Source organism: Chanos chanos, chromosome 3 (genome assembly GCF_902362185.1).
Source record: "Chanos chanos chromosome 3, fChaCha1.1, whole genome shotgun sequence".
NCBI classification, from domain to species: Eukaryota; Metazoa; Chordata; class Actinopteri; order Gonorynchiformes; family Chanidae; genus Chanos; species Chanos chanos.
The window spans coordinates 20,864,655-20,880,000 of record NC_044497.1 but is presented as its reverse complement, the minus strand read 5'-3'; the positions used below and the strand labels follow the sequence as shown (position 1 = coordinate 20,880,000).

At 39.5% G+C, this 15,346-nt stretch overlaps 1 protein-coding gene across 1 annotated transcript in view; it reads right to left on the bottom strand.

Moving 5' to 3' along the window:
• The window catches only part of LOC115806665 (epidermal growth factor receptor), a 33,731-nt gene extending 18,938 nt beyond the window's left edge, over window positions 1–14,793 (bottom strand). Inside the window, exons 1-3 of the mRNA XM_030767522.1 lie at window positions 14,644–14,793; window positions 862–1,013; window positions 304–511 (exon numbers count right to left, since the gene is read on the bottom strand). Coding sequence (XP_030623382.1) covers window positions 304–511; window positions 862–1,013; window positions 14,644–14,716 — 433 coding nt within the window. The 5' untranslated portion in view covers window positions 14,717–14,793. The remainder of the gene's footprint in view (window positions 1–303; window positions 512–861; window positions 1,014–14,643) is intronic.
• Window positions 14,794–15,346: the final 553 nt, after the last annotated feature.

Genomic DNA, 15,346 nt, shown 5'->3' with positions numbered 1-15,346 from the left:
TTCCACTGGCTGGCCAAGACCATCACTATTATGGTAAAGACGACCGTAAAAAGTACAAATGCTTTATAATAATAATAATAATGCTTAAAAATAATAATTTCATCCTGGCAGAGGAATGAATTCTGGTATTGAAAAACATGACAGAAACGTCATGATAAATTATATCAACAGTAAAATTTGGCACGTAAAGGACCTTTGGAAAAAGGACCAAATCCAACACGCTGGTTCTGAGTGTGCTGGAGTGTCTGCCAGGCACTTAAGTGTATCTGCCTTAAATGAAAAAATGTCAGGTGGTTGTCCAACCTGTTAAGCTCCGGAGGGGGAGTTCTCTGAGCCCATGGGTGATGTTCAGGCTGGTGGACGAGTAGTTCCTGTTGTAGTTTGACATGATGGCCAGGCCATATTTATTATCAAAGAGCGAATGGCCACGGATGAGTCGTAGTTTCTCCAGAGGCATCCTCTCCGCGTAGCTAAGAGCAAGGAGAACATAGCCTCCAACCTCCTCAATGCTCTGGACACAGAACACACACACACACACACACACACACACTTTATGACTTTATCCTACACCACTTATTTCATAGTCTGTCATTCAGATGACTCATTTTCAGATTTGGCATGACTGTTAAACCAAAGATGAGATAATACACCAAAAGAGTATCTTTGGAGAGAATGTCTTTCAGAGTACATTTACGGGTGTATTCCTCCATGCTAGTTTTCAATATCAGAGTACATGTGAGACTAGGACAATTTTTTAATACATTCAAACACTCTGACTCTGTACATATTGTGTCCAAACATTCTGCTATTAATTCTGTTAAAACCTTTGAATGTTCACTGCATGGCACTGTTGAGTTGTACCTCGAGAAAAGAGAGGTCGTGATATTCCTGTATGTAGGTGATCTCCAAATTCTCCAGCACTACGGTACAGTTGGAGTACATTCTCACCAGGTTTCTGTAGTGGTCGTCTGGTTTCCCCAGCAGTGTTAGTCTGTTACTTGTTCCCTGGCAAACTGTTGGATAAGTTAGAGAAAGCTCATATGACAAGTGGACATGGACATGTGGTCCATGTTACAAACCTGAGGAAATCAAAAGCACTTTGGTCCAAACAAAGACAGCAATAGGTTCCAGTGGGAAATATGAGTCTTCCCCAAATCTGAAAGACACCTGCTCTACCCTGAAACACAACATGTTCCATCTTCATACTGAGAAAGAACAGTGTGTCTACAAAACATAAAGCAAACCTGTAACCTTATTACAAGCCTGTATTACCTGGCCAGGAACTAATAAGGTGTGGTGCAACACATTATCACTATTGTTCAGAAAACTGGATCCCAAATATATTTTCTGATTTTGAAAGAATAAGCTCTGCAATTCAAACTGGGGCTCTATACAGTATCCTTAATGGTTTCATTTGAGATTTGATTAGTGACTTCAGAAACTCTAGTAACTTTCTGTATTTCCCAGTTTCCCTGATTTTCTGTGGATACAGCACAAATTTACTACCACTGAGGCCATGGCTGATGCCTGGAGAACATTTGTTGCTTGACCAAGACTATTAAGTACTGCTAGTCTGTATCTGTACAAAAAGGCCACTCTGCTCTGGAAAAGGCAAAAACTGAAAAAGGCTAGGAGCTTCTAGATTTCTACAGCGGAGAGGAGAAAATTTAGTATATTAATCTACTGCATGCTCAACTCTGTGGTTTCACTCTCCACTAGTGTTTGTGTTCAAGAGAAGACTTTCTCAACCAATGTCAGTTACATCAACACAGCTGCACTCTCACTGTTTTTCCAGTCTCCTCTGCAAGAAGGATGAGAAAGTAAAAGTATATCTCATCTTCTTTTAGTTATCTGTCTTAGTCTCCTCCTTTAATTGTACCTGTTTCCAAGCAGTCTTATGAAAATCTGTCTCACCTTTATATCTAGATGATTTGTGACATGCTGGTGGCTGTATGTTGTTTTTCTGGTTCAGACAACATTACGTCAAACCTGTGATTGCTCCATACTTCAGTGCTCAGAGAACAGGCCTAGCAGCCACTGGAATGTCTGAACAGCTTCGTTTGTCTACCATGACAGGCAACAGCCGTTCAACAAGAACGTAAACCCCAAAAAGCAGAACTTCAGATGAAAAAATACATTTTACAATGTTTCAATTTTCAAAATTGAAGTCAGCAGTGGGGTAGCACGGTGGCACAGTGGGTAGTGTCTGCGTGGGTTTCCTCCGGGAGCTCCGGGTTCCCCCCACAGTCCAAAGACATGCAGGTTAGGTGAATTGGAGACAATAAATTGCCCCTAGGTATGGATGTATGTGTGACTGTGTTTGTCTGTGTGTCTGCCCTGCGATGGACTGGCAACCTGTCCAGGGTGTTTCCCTGCCTTTCACCCTATGAGCACTGGGACAGGCTCCAGCACCTCCTGTGACCCTAATCAGGATAAGCGGCTTAGATAATGAGTGAGTGAGTGAGAAGTCAGCAGTAAAAAAAAATAAGACATTGTATGCTAACTGTTTTCAATGGCTATCATCCCTAGATTTGTACTACATAGATTCATAGATCACATTTTCCACCCAGAAAAACCTAAATCAATGTTTATTGGAAAACTGAGAAAAGATTTCCATGTGGATATGTCAGGGCAGTCTCTAGAAAACTAGACAGTAAACCATAAACAGCCAACACACAAACAGCCCTTTCTTTAGCACTGTATCCTGAGTCCAGTGGAAAACCAGGCCGCCAGCTCTGGTCCTGTCTGCCTTTGCATTAAAGTGTGGAATTCCTAAAGCTGATGCAGCCCGGGTGCCTGGAACACGCTGCAGAATAAGGAATGAGATGGGACTGTTTAATAGTCAATCTCCTCTTGCAAAACATATTATGAGACAAATAAAGAATTTAAGGCTGGTAAAGTAAATTAAATTTTCTACAGCGATTTTTCCCTTCGCTTTTTTTTTGTTTGTTTTCTGAGAGCTCCAATGGTTCTCCTGGTATTGCTAATTCAAATGCATGACTAATTTTGTCTTTATTCTGTTTGAGCATGACACTTTGTTCATTAATATGTACATACTATAACCCAAAGTGTCTCAGTTTGGCTTATTGCTAAACACTAATTCAATTTTTATCAATAATTCTGATTAAAAGATGTGATGATGCAACACCATGATACTCAATCAGTGGATCCCTAGTGACAATGTTGCAGCTCTTTAAAATCTTCCTTTTCCTCCTGAATTTTTTTTTCTCTCTTCTTTTAAAGGATTTCAATAGATTTTGTCTGAGACATATCAGACCTAATTAAAAGATCCCTCTCATTCGGTTCACTTAACATCACACGCAACATCACATTGTTTGGGCTTAGAACTTCGGTGCACTGTCTCATTCTTTTCCTTCAAAGTTTGTAACCAGATGTAATTTCATCACATCAATCTATGGCATGCCCCACCCACATCCTGTGGAAGAACTGATTAATCTCAGGTATTGCATTCTGTTTGTAATGCACAGGCTAGCTTAGCATGAAGCTACAGTGGTGAAAGAAATGAAACTCAGTTATGAGGGGGAATGTAAAGAAACATTCAAAGAAAAACAGAAAATTGAGTTTCCTTTCGTGTCAGCTGACGCAGGAAATTTGTGTCCTAAGGTGTGGTCCAATCGTATGTGTTACTTGCTGTAATGGAGTTTTTGATCATTAGCACTTGGGAGCAACTGAACTGCAAGGGAAGAACATGCAGTCTTGATAGTGTGCTCATACTTTTGAAGTACTGCTATTAGTTATATTTTTGGCAGTTCTAATAATTATAATAATTATGAATTTCAGATGTTGCACTATACATCATGCTTTTCATTCCTTAGCAACAAATTTGTATCCATATTTTAAAACACATAAAAATTTGGTGGAGGCACAGGGCATTTTGAAAGTGTGGCCTTTGCAAAAAAAAAAAAAAAACAACAACAACAAAAAAACCAAGAAATCAAACAGTATATATATATACTTTTTTTTTGTCAGTGTGGCTCCTGAACTGGACAAGGTTCTGTAACCCCTGACTTAACCATGAGACTTTTCCCAGAATGTTTTTCTTGTGATGTGAGAGATAGCTTTATCATTTGGCAATCTGCCACACGACGCCTCCACAGTGTCTTGTTTAAATTAGAATATGGAGACTCACTCAATGAGAAGCTTTTCCTGAAACCAAATAAAAAATGCCCCTTCCGTCACCTCACACAATTTTCAAGTTGGAGAAGTGCAGTTGTGGTTCTCTTTTTAGATAAACATCTATCGCATAGTTGTAAAACCAGAACATGACCGCTAAAGATCATGAAAATGTATGAGTTATCATAAAGGTCACCCGAAACACATAACTGTACATTACAACAATGTACCTCAAAAAAAGAGGAAAAACCAAAAGCACTGAAAAATAGGCCATAAAAATCTGCTAACACAAAAACATCTGCTAACACAAAAACAGGTGCTATCACAGAAACATCTGTGCTGCATTGCATGTGTCAGACAGGAATTTTCACAGAACTGAAGAGTCACTTGACATTTTCTAATCATCATATACCCAACTCATTTCAGTACTGACTGAATCAGGACTCATTTCAGTACTGACTGAATCAGGACTCTTTTCAGTACTGACTAAATCATGACCAGGAGAGGTTGTTCTCTCTAAGTAATAATGAGATACTAATATATCTCAAGAAATGAGTCAAATTAAATGTTCATACTAATGTTTTAAGTTACTACTGCTGAACTACTTAGACTTTTGTCAGTCAATTCAGCAGAAACACCACATACACAAAGAAAACAAAGGAAATATGCAGGTCATAAGTATTTTGGCAAGACCAGCAACAAAGGAACAAGTATTATTATAATACAAGAATTGTTTCATTTTGACCTGCACAGTATTAGTCAATGTTAAGCAGAGATAGAAAAAGTAAAAGTAGAAGTACTCTTGCTAAAAAAGTAGACAGAGTTAAAGTATCCCTCCTGAAAAATACTTAAGTAAGAGTAAAATAGTAACTCATTTACAATTTACTTTTACTCTTACTTTTTCCATCCTTGATGTTAACTGAAAAAATAAAATAAAATAAAAAATCATCTGTACTTCATCATTTTCTGGAGTAAATGTACTAGTCTACAAAGGATATTATCTTACTCATTCACAGAAAATGTGAAGAAAAAACAAACAAACAAACAGTTCATAGAATTGAAGCATTAATAGTGAAGCAGAAGACAAAACCCTGTGAAGAGATGTACTTCTGCATTTATTAACTTGTGTTTCCAAACAAAAGAGAACTGCACACTCTCCAACAGTGCACAATCCTGAAATTATTTGTCATTGTTGAATATAAGGCAGATCTCTGCTGGATTCACTTGAAAGAACAGGTAGGTAGAGGTGAGGTCCTCCAGGTCTGAACACAGTGCTTTTGCTGCCTGTTGGTTTCTGTTGGCAGTAATTCACCGTTTTAGCCCTCAGGTAATAGCTGAGCCAGGGGGCCTGACTCGACAGGTTGCTCCACACAGAGGAACCTCACAGGAACATCTTTCGCATTCTTTTACAACATACTTTTCTTTTCAGTACAGTACACCACAGCATTGACAGGAAATACAGCCCTTTTTCACCAGAGGTGATGTGTTCACATTGCATAAAGACCAGTGATTTTTTTTTCCTATGAATGCCTTTGTTTTTCAGTCAGTGAACCTGCATCTAATCCAAACCCTACATTAAGTCAAATATAGCCTGATAATCAGTCTGTCTCCCAACAACAGAGATTTTTTTTTACTTTTGTTCAAATGCAAAACAGCAGATCCCATGAACAAAGCTTCCATCTGCTACCCTATCCTGCTAACTTGAAAACAGCAATTGCTGGCCTCAGTGATGCGGTGAAACAGTTTTTATCTCATCCATCTCCAGAGAAGGAGCTCAGGCAGCATGTAGTGATTAGGGGCAAGGCCATGCTTCCTCTCCAGACCTTCCCCTTTATGCAAAGTGGATCTCATTTCTGTGTGCAGAGGCTGCTGGATTTGGAGATTGCGCCCCTGGCTTTCTCACAGGGCCTTATGTAGATCCTTCAGTTCTTAGCCCAGGCTGCCAGGATTGATACCTCACACAAATTAAGCACTTTTACAAGGCCATGAACTCCACCTCACCTCCTGCAGCACCACCCCCAGCACATGCTCTCCCTTCTACACATTTTGTTTTGACATGAAGGCACTGCTGAGTGCGGCATTTACAGATGACTGACTCAAACACGTCAAAGAGAATAAACACAATGAGCCCAGATCAATGAAGCCTCAGGCTGCTGCATGTGTGTGTTCTTGTTCAGTGTATCGATCTTTTTGAGAAAGTGAGGTCAATAGCATTTAAGCTCAGCTTCTTACAACATTTATACAACAGGGGGAAAAAACAATGATTAAAATTGGACCGATACAGTTCATGCTACTGTGAGTGGTGGGCACCAAGACAAGAGCTGTTTTAACTGCACAGATCTACTGTGAGGTCTTGCACAGAGGTATAGGAAGCCTGTAAAGGAAAATACCATTTCTAATCACTGCAGCCCATCAAAATCTCTCTCAGATACACAAACATGTCACGACACTCCAGGGAGTGTGGGGGGAAGAAAAATACAGGCAAATACGCAATGTATGAAAGTCCTTTTGAGGACAAACATTACGGTTAGGCCAAGGATTTGGAACAGGTTCAGAACCACTTTAAATTAAAAAAACAAAAAAACAACAAAAAAAACCCCAATGTGTATACTGCTGGAGGTCTACAAAAAACCCCACACACACTCCATACTGACAAACAGATACGTCAAGGACATGTGTGTATTTGCAGAGCCTTAGTGAAATATTTGTACAGATACAGCTAATATTTCATGTGTGTCGTGAATAGTCAATGATGTAATATTGGAACCAAAAACATTATGAATGTGCTTCACATACTTTGTAAATGAACCTGTGTAAAAAATTTGAAGACTGTTGAAAATTATAATGTTGCGGTTATGGCAAAATCTTCCTTCTTCCGCAATCAGGTAAAAGATGTTTCCTGTGCTCTCTCTCTCTCTCTCTCTCTCTTTTGCTCCACAATAGAGGGTCTATAAGACATTCAGTATCATTGCCTACAATGAGAGTCATGAGAATGAACTGCAGACTAATGGAATTGTAGTAAATAAAATTTGTAGCATCTCAAATTAGATAGAGAAATCACACTTCAGGAGGACGTATGGACAACACAGTGAGTCTCTCACAGAAGAATGAGTAAACATGAGGTTCATTTGGGAATTTTCCAACATATGCCAGTTGTACTGATGGACTGAGTTTGTCCCTCTGCTAAACATGCACCACATATTTCACACTGTATATCTCACAAAAACATTTCTGAAAAATATTCCTGTGAACAGTACAGATTAGGTTTCCAAGTAGAAACATATAATCACAGAAGGTACAACATTCCTTTGGACACAAATTCCAAATTCATAATTAGATTTTTCACTCAGGAATTTCCTAACAATCAGTAATTTAAAACCAGTGAACACAACAACCTTCAAACAGGAAGCTTATCTAGCCCTTTCTATTGCATCTCTATCTCTGTGGTGAGCAACCCACAGACAATTTATTTCACTGTGATTAATCTATTTCTGAAGTGGAAGAGAAGTTAAATGAATCGTGTGATCTTAATTAGATTTATCTCATTAGATTCCACAGAGTACACATTTACCAACATAAATAAAGATACGGGAGCCACACGCAGCCCCTTATGATGAATGAGAGCATTCTACCCCATTCTACCCTACACTGTTCATTAGACTGCTTAAGTTCTCAAAATGAAACTAATCCAATTAACTCTTGATACACTGAGTGTCCAAGGATAAAAATGTACACTGTTTTATGACAACTAACACCTTTTTACAAACCAATTTGGTGCACTGAGGAATAAATATTTTAATAGAGATTTGTAACAGAAGACTTTTGATGTTACATTCTGATCATGTGACAGACATTAATTTCACTGAGATTTCTGTATAAGACTACTGTCTACAGAGCTAGGTTTAACCCGCAAAAAAACTGAATCAGCAGGAAATACCATCTGCGTGTATTTCACAATCTCTTACACAGAAAATGGTATTACTCACATTGTAAAGAATTCAGAAACTACTGGGCAGTGTGACTGGTTTGTAAGTATATCTAGTCTGCAAGTGTGACTTGTCTGCAACTGTAAGTGTAACTTGTCTGTAAGTGTAAGTACAACTTGTCTGTAAGCGTGATTTGTCTGTAAGTGTAACTTGTCTGCAAGTGAAAGTGTAACTTGTCTGCAAGTGTAAGTACAACTTGTCTGTAAGCGTGATTTGTCTGTAAGTGTAACTTGTGTGTAAGAGTAACTTGTCTGTAAGTGTGACTTGTCTGTAAGTGTAAGTGTAACTTGTCTGTAAGCATAAGTATGACTTGTCTATAGGTGTAATTTTTACTTGTCTGTAAGTGTCACTTGGCTGTCAGTGTAACTTGTCTGTAAGCGTGACTTGTCTGTAAGTGTAAGTGTAACTTGTCTGTAAGTGTAAGTGTGAGGACAGTTTCAGTAATGAACTCCCGAGGCATTACACCCCACTGAGGGGCTGTGAATAAGGTTGGAAATTGCTTTAGAATAAAGTTATGCGATAATATAGAGAGATTTCCCTGCTGTGGGTGATATAAAAGGTAGAAATACTGTCTACTACAGAATGACAAAATAGCATTAAAGCTGGCATTTATATAATAAGTAAAGCTATAATTATGAGTTGAGTAGGTTGCGGATCACTGATGACCGAGCATAATTATAGCAATTATCTTCCATGTTGACAAACACCTTACAGCGAGGGCTGTGGTGTTTATTGTATATTTCCAGACCAGTGTACTCGCTAGCTGTGTCTTTTTAACAGCCTTTCACACTATTACAAGAAAGCTGCAATTCAGCTACACATTGTACAAACACTGGAGTTTGAAGATAAAGGTTAAAGTATTCTCATTTTTGTAAATTTTGTATGATTTTTTTGTGTACCATTTCAGATTAGAATCCACAGAACAGTATGTCTTAAAGCCTCAGGTGATAAGCCCTTGCTCAACACTATCAGGGTCCAGGTTGCTTAGGTCCTTATTTTCTTTTAACTGTGCAGCTCTGACTGAGTAAAACCAGTGTTACAGTTACTCTGGGCAGGATAGAGCTGTTCTGAATGAGTAACACCAGTGTTACAGTTACTCTCGACAGGACAGAGCTGTTCTGAATGAGTAACACCAGTGTTACAGTTACTCTGGGCAGGACAGAGCTGTTCTGAATGAGTAACACCAGTGTTACAGTTACTCTGGGCAGGATAGGGCTGTTCTGAATGAGTAATACCAGTGTTACAGTTACTCTCGACAGGACAGAGCTATTCTGAATGAGTAACACCAGTGTTACAGTTACTCTCGACAGGACAGAGCTGTTCTGAATGAGTAACACCAGTGTTACAGTTACTCTGGGCAGGACAGAGCTGTTCTGAATGAGTAACACCAGTGTTACAGTTACTCTCGACAGGACAGAGCTGTTCTGAATGAGTAACACCAGTGTTACAGTTACTCTGGGCAGGACAGAGTTGTTCTGAATGAGTAATACCAGTGTTACAGTTACTCTGGGCAGGACAGAGCTGTTCTTAATGAGTAACACCAGTATTACAGTTACTCTGGGCAGGACAGAGCTGTTCTGAATGAGTAACACCAGTGTTACAGTTACTCTGGGCAGGACAGAGCTGTTTAGAAAAAAGAGGCTTTTTCCAAATGGAGAAGAAAATGAGTCTTACCACTCTTTTCTCATAGCAAAATTTTTCATACTTTGCTTGACAGGGAAAACATGCACAGTCTCTGGGCTTGACTGGTGGCTTGTGTGTGTTCAAACCCAGTTTAGTGTCTAACCAGCTCCGACCTGCCTTGAGCTGTCCAAGATGCTCTCAAACTGCTCTGTAGGAGGAGACTGGTGGTAATGGGACTGACTGAACCAAAAGGATAAGCACTAAATCCAATGACTATTGGACTTGACAGAGCATTGGGAGTTACAAGGGATTTAAGAGCCATACATTCTTCTTTCCAATAGATTCTCTGCACTGATAACATTCATGCTGAAGAGTGGAACCAACATTATGGGGTGAGAATCACGTCTTCTCCATAACTGTATGGAGGGAATCTGTTCATTTTGATAAAAAAGCAGTTATTTTCCAGACCAAAAGACACACAGTTTCCATGGTTTCTAAATATGCAGGTTTCTCTTAATGTTAATGTATGATACTCTTCGAAGCAACCCCTCATTTAGTAACACCATCAGAGACACTGTCTCCAGACTGTGACTTTGAATGGAAGGGTTCATACCATCTGCCACAACTTTCCTTATGATTTCATAAAGCACAGATTTGTGAAGCACAGGGCTAATTCACTAATTACACTGGCTGGGGGAATGCGCTGCTGTTAAGGGCAAATCCGACATTGTTTACTAGACTGTTTTTTCACTTTTTCTAAACCTATTTATGTAGAGTGGTGAAGAAGACAGCTTTGTGCACTGTGACCGTGCCCTGAGCAATACAGCAGGCTCTTTAAACTCACAGTCAACGGAGCTTTTCATACCGGCCACAAACCCAATAACAGTTTGGCTTTAAATGGATAACGAGTGTCATATTGACGTTTTCTGTAATAAAGTATGACTGAAAATGATGCTGAGTGCATTTCTGTTTTCACTGCCAATCAATTGCGATGCTTTCCCTCAATTTACCCCTGCCATGGGGAAACAAAGCTGAGCTCGACAGTCGGCTCTGGCATGATAGCAGGTGTACCGGAACAGCCTGGAATGAGTTTTTTAAATAAACAAATGAATCACAGTCAATTAATCAAAAACTCAGTGACATAAAAAAACAACAAGATATAAAACTCGAATCAAAATGACCTTGGTCTTCAATTTTAAAGCCATATTTAGACAGATCAGAGGAAATTAAACTGTTTCACTGTTTTAAACCCTGTTTTCCTCATGTCTTAATGAAGTTTTTGGGTGCTAATGGAGGTGAAGGAGGAGCCACTCTGAGTTTTATGGAGGCTGCTGATTGAAGAAAAAAAGGTTTATGGTAAAAGATTTGAAATAATGCCCTGATATGTTGACAATAAGAGAAGGATGACTAAGAAAAATCCACAAAAGCTCTTAAAAATGTATTGCCTTCTATCCGAAAAAGACATCCTCATGCCATACATACTAAAAGTATTTTTATTCTGCAAAAGCATCTGGGTGTTCATAAGGTTTTATGATTTTTTAGTGAGGACCTTGAAACACTCTTCAGAAACTCTACTGTGGTAAATCATCAAACCCTTGGGTTTAGAAACACACGCCAGCCTCTCTGAAGGGCTCAAAAAGGAAAAACCAGGATCCGATGAAAGTTGAATAAGGTGGATACGCAAATAACAATTACGAAGTTAATGTTAATTCAGAGCTTTGCTGCAGTTTAGGTTCCCATATAATCTCCTACTGAAGGTTGACATATATTTTGAACAAGTATTTCATCATTCTTAGGAGCTTGCTTCCACTTGTCTCTTCACTGACACAGTGCAGGATATCTTTCCGGCCTGGACACCTGTGCTATGTGCTCTTCCTGGAGTTTACTTTAAAACTGAAGCTGCTTTTTAAGCTCATTTGTTTAATTTTCTAAGGGAAGTCTGTCACTTACTGTTGAAGTTATAACCCAGCAGAGTCTGTCTCACAATGCCTAAAACATTTTTATCCATACATTAAGTCAAAACAGCTCAGTTTCCTGGGAGGACCAATCAGGGTGTTGAGCTTTAGCAAATATGTGAAGGTGTAGGGTGACCTTTTTCACAAACACATGCACTTGTGTGGGCTTTGTTTTTCAGCCAAACACACTTTTATCTGGGATTCAGGTGCATCATGGCCTTGACACAGTAAATCAGGTGTGAAATTTCAGTGAGACTTGTGGATCTCTTGTCTCATATGGACCTTATACTAGGCATTATTAACGTCTGCTTTCAATATTTATCATCTATCATATATTCTGATATATGACCACAGGCTGCCAACATGTGATTCCTGGCATATATATTGATGAAAACTCTTGGATGTGTTTGAGTTTGTGTTGGTTTCAAAGTTTGATGCTGGGGTTGTCAGCCTGGAAGTGCAGCTCCCTCACAGCTCTGCTCACACACACACACACACACACACACACACGCACAAAACACACACCTGTCCGTCAGCTGTTTACCCATTCGTCCCACTACAGGGGGTCAATGATTGACACAGACAGCACTTATTCAGCAATCTAAACAAATCTGTCCTTCAAGCATCAGGGAAAGTTTTCCCCTAAATATTGATGTAACTCTTATCCAGTATCTCCTTTTTTTCTCCAGCTCTCCTAACGCATTTTACCAAGGCACATTTCTAAACATGCCAAAAAATCAGTCAAGGTCACTTACATGCAGACTGCACTCATGGCAAACAAACCAATCACAGCCAGATTTGAAAAAAAAAGTCTGAATTAGATTCAGATCAGTTCTAGCAGTATGACAGGTGAAGGCACAGTTCATTGGGTCTTGGCTGACTCCTGAGATAACTGAATAGAGACAGAACAGGCCTGAGCCAATTCAGGCAGTAATCTGTTCATCATTCTTACTGAATGGGAAACAATAAAACCACTACGGTCAGCTGTTTTACAGCAGCACTATAAGAACTATAAGAACCTTATCAACAATAGACTGGTGCAGGTGGCAATGTCTGCACTTTCCTGAGAGAAAGAAACTCCTGCTAAGTGCTTATATTATGCAAATCTTCATCCTCACATAAAATATAGACATCACTTTTCCTTTACTCACAGCTAACAATAACACAAACTGTGACAATTTTTGTAAAGAGATCATTTAAATACAACAAGACAGAACTATGATCAATAGTCTCCAGTCAGTTGAGTCAGAGTGTGAGATTTAACATCATATTCTCATGTGTGACCCTGTGTGATGCAGGGTACACTGACATTACTGCAGTTAATGATTAGAAATTTGTTTGAAGTGGCATTACTTCAGTACTTCAGTACAAATACTAAACAAACATAACCCCCAAAACAGAATGCTCCCATATCACACAACAGCAATATCACAGAAGCAGCACAGTTCAAGTCATTTTTTGGCTGTTTTACAGCTGTCTGAAAACAAAAACACTAAGCATCGTTAAAGATCTGTGTTTGTCTGATTAAAGACTTAATCCCAATGAAACACAGTAGGAGTGCCTGTCAGAGTGGCAATGAAAATGATGTATGAATGTCCTGAGTACATCAAAGGGACTGTATGGATGAATTTCCATGGTTTCTTTTCACTGAGCAGACAATAACTGACAGATGCTGAGTGGATGGAAACAGAGACCACCACCTGCTAAGAATCTGGACCGATGCACAGTGTCTGAAAATACCATGTCCCAGCCCGTCCTGACAGCTGACCCCAAACAGCACTCAGGCCCTGTCTACTCCAGGAATAGAGCCCCCCTTTCCCAAAACCAAGAGCGTGCGCAAATATTTTACATCATGCAAAACAAGCAACAAGGCAAATGATTGGTCCAGCTATGGCATTCGAAAAAAGGTTAGTTCATTTGCAAAGTGATGTGTGGAGACATCAGTATTTCAGAATAAATGGAGACAGGTTATATGATGCTAAATTTTGCTGACAGTAATCACTGTGTCTTGAGTAGAGGGAACAGCGCCTGCGAGGCTTTCGAACATGTTGCATGTGGTGTATGCATTAGAGCCCAGTCTTTGGTGGGACTGGAGGATTTGCATGTGTAAATACAATAAGTAAATCCAAAGCCCAGTCTAAGGGAAGATACCCCAGACACTATCTGTTATGAAAACCTGCTACAGACACAGCCTCTCAGAGAAGATCACTGCCAAGCGCTGGTCCAGACCACTGACAGACTGTGAGAGGTCAGTCTTGACACAGTGGAGTCCTGGCCAGACCTGGTACCATCTGGCTTTACAAAGACATGGCACAATAATCGAGCCTTTTCCAGCAGTCTCTGACATTAAAGCAGCTGATCTATCAGCGTGCTTGATGAATCTGATTCTGATTTGAAATAGTAAGCTATTAGACTGTAATGATGATGATATCACACTGCCCACTGTGTTCTGGACTGCACTAATATCACCAATATCAACGCTAGCAGCATTCAAAATAAGTTTTAAAAAGTTGGCATTATATTATTTTCTGAATCTTCCACAAGACCCGAGTGCAAAGTGTCATGGAGTTTTTGACACTTCATCAGTATAAATACAGGGCAGTAGGCGATACTGACACTCCTAAACTGTCTAAATATGAACTATAGTTATATCTAACGCATTTTCAGAACAGTACAGTATATGTGAGCGCATGAACACGTCAAAGAAGTAATATTTAACCAGACAGAAATTTGTAAAAACACTGACCGCGTCAAACTAATTGGGTTCAATGTGACTGGTGAAACCAGTTTCAAAGGCTCATCTACAGAAAGGGAAATAATTTGCAGTTGAATTATGCCCAGGGACATCACTTTTTTAAAACCCACAGGATTATCACGTTTAAAACATCCTGCGGTTCCCTCAACACTCACATCTGGTCAGTCAATACCAAACGTGTTAAACTTACCAGTCCTCTCCGATGCAGCACTACACGCCAGTGTTATTAACGCGACGTAGACGAGTTCTATTACAGGTCTCATTGCTTCTGTTCAAATGTTTGAGTTCGTTTATTTCTTTAAAATGTCATTTACTCCATGCTTCTTAAGCAGTAAGTGTCTTCGTCGGTTCCCGATGCGTGAGAACGAGCTAGTAAAACCAATCTACAGTTGCCGTTTTAGGAACTCGACGCAGGAACTTTGGTGTTCGCTGTTGAGTCTGAGGCGCTCGAACTTTACAGCCGGTCGGAGGTGTGCGCTACTCCAACTATGACGTACCTCAGAAGGAGGAACGCAGTGGCAGCTAGGAATTAGGCACTTGTCAAGCTTTCCTGCTGTAACTGAACGCACCATCCGTAAGCCTTGATTACTACGTAGTCCTACAAGTACTAGCGCAAACGTCAAATAAACATGAATAAAGGTTTGCGAGTCATTGTGGTGTTAAATGCAGTTGGGTGAAGGAGAAGAGAATAGAAGACACGGACAGTAAAAAGATCACAGTTGCTTTTTTGTACCTTATGCATTTATCACCGTGTTTTATCAAAAGTCTCACAAATACTTTTAATTATGTAACTGGTCAACAATACATAACAAAACAAACAATCCAAATCAAAACAAAACAAAACAAAAGTTTTTATTAGTAATTTACAAAGCAAATTCAAGCACCTGTCCGGA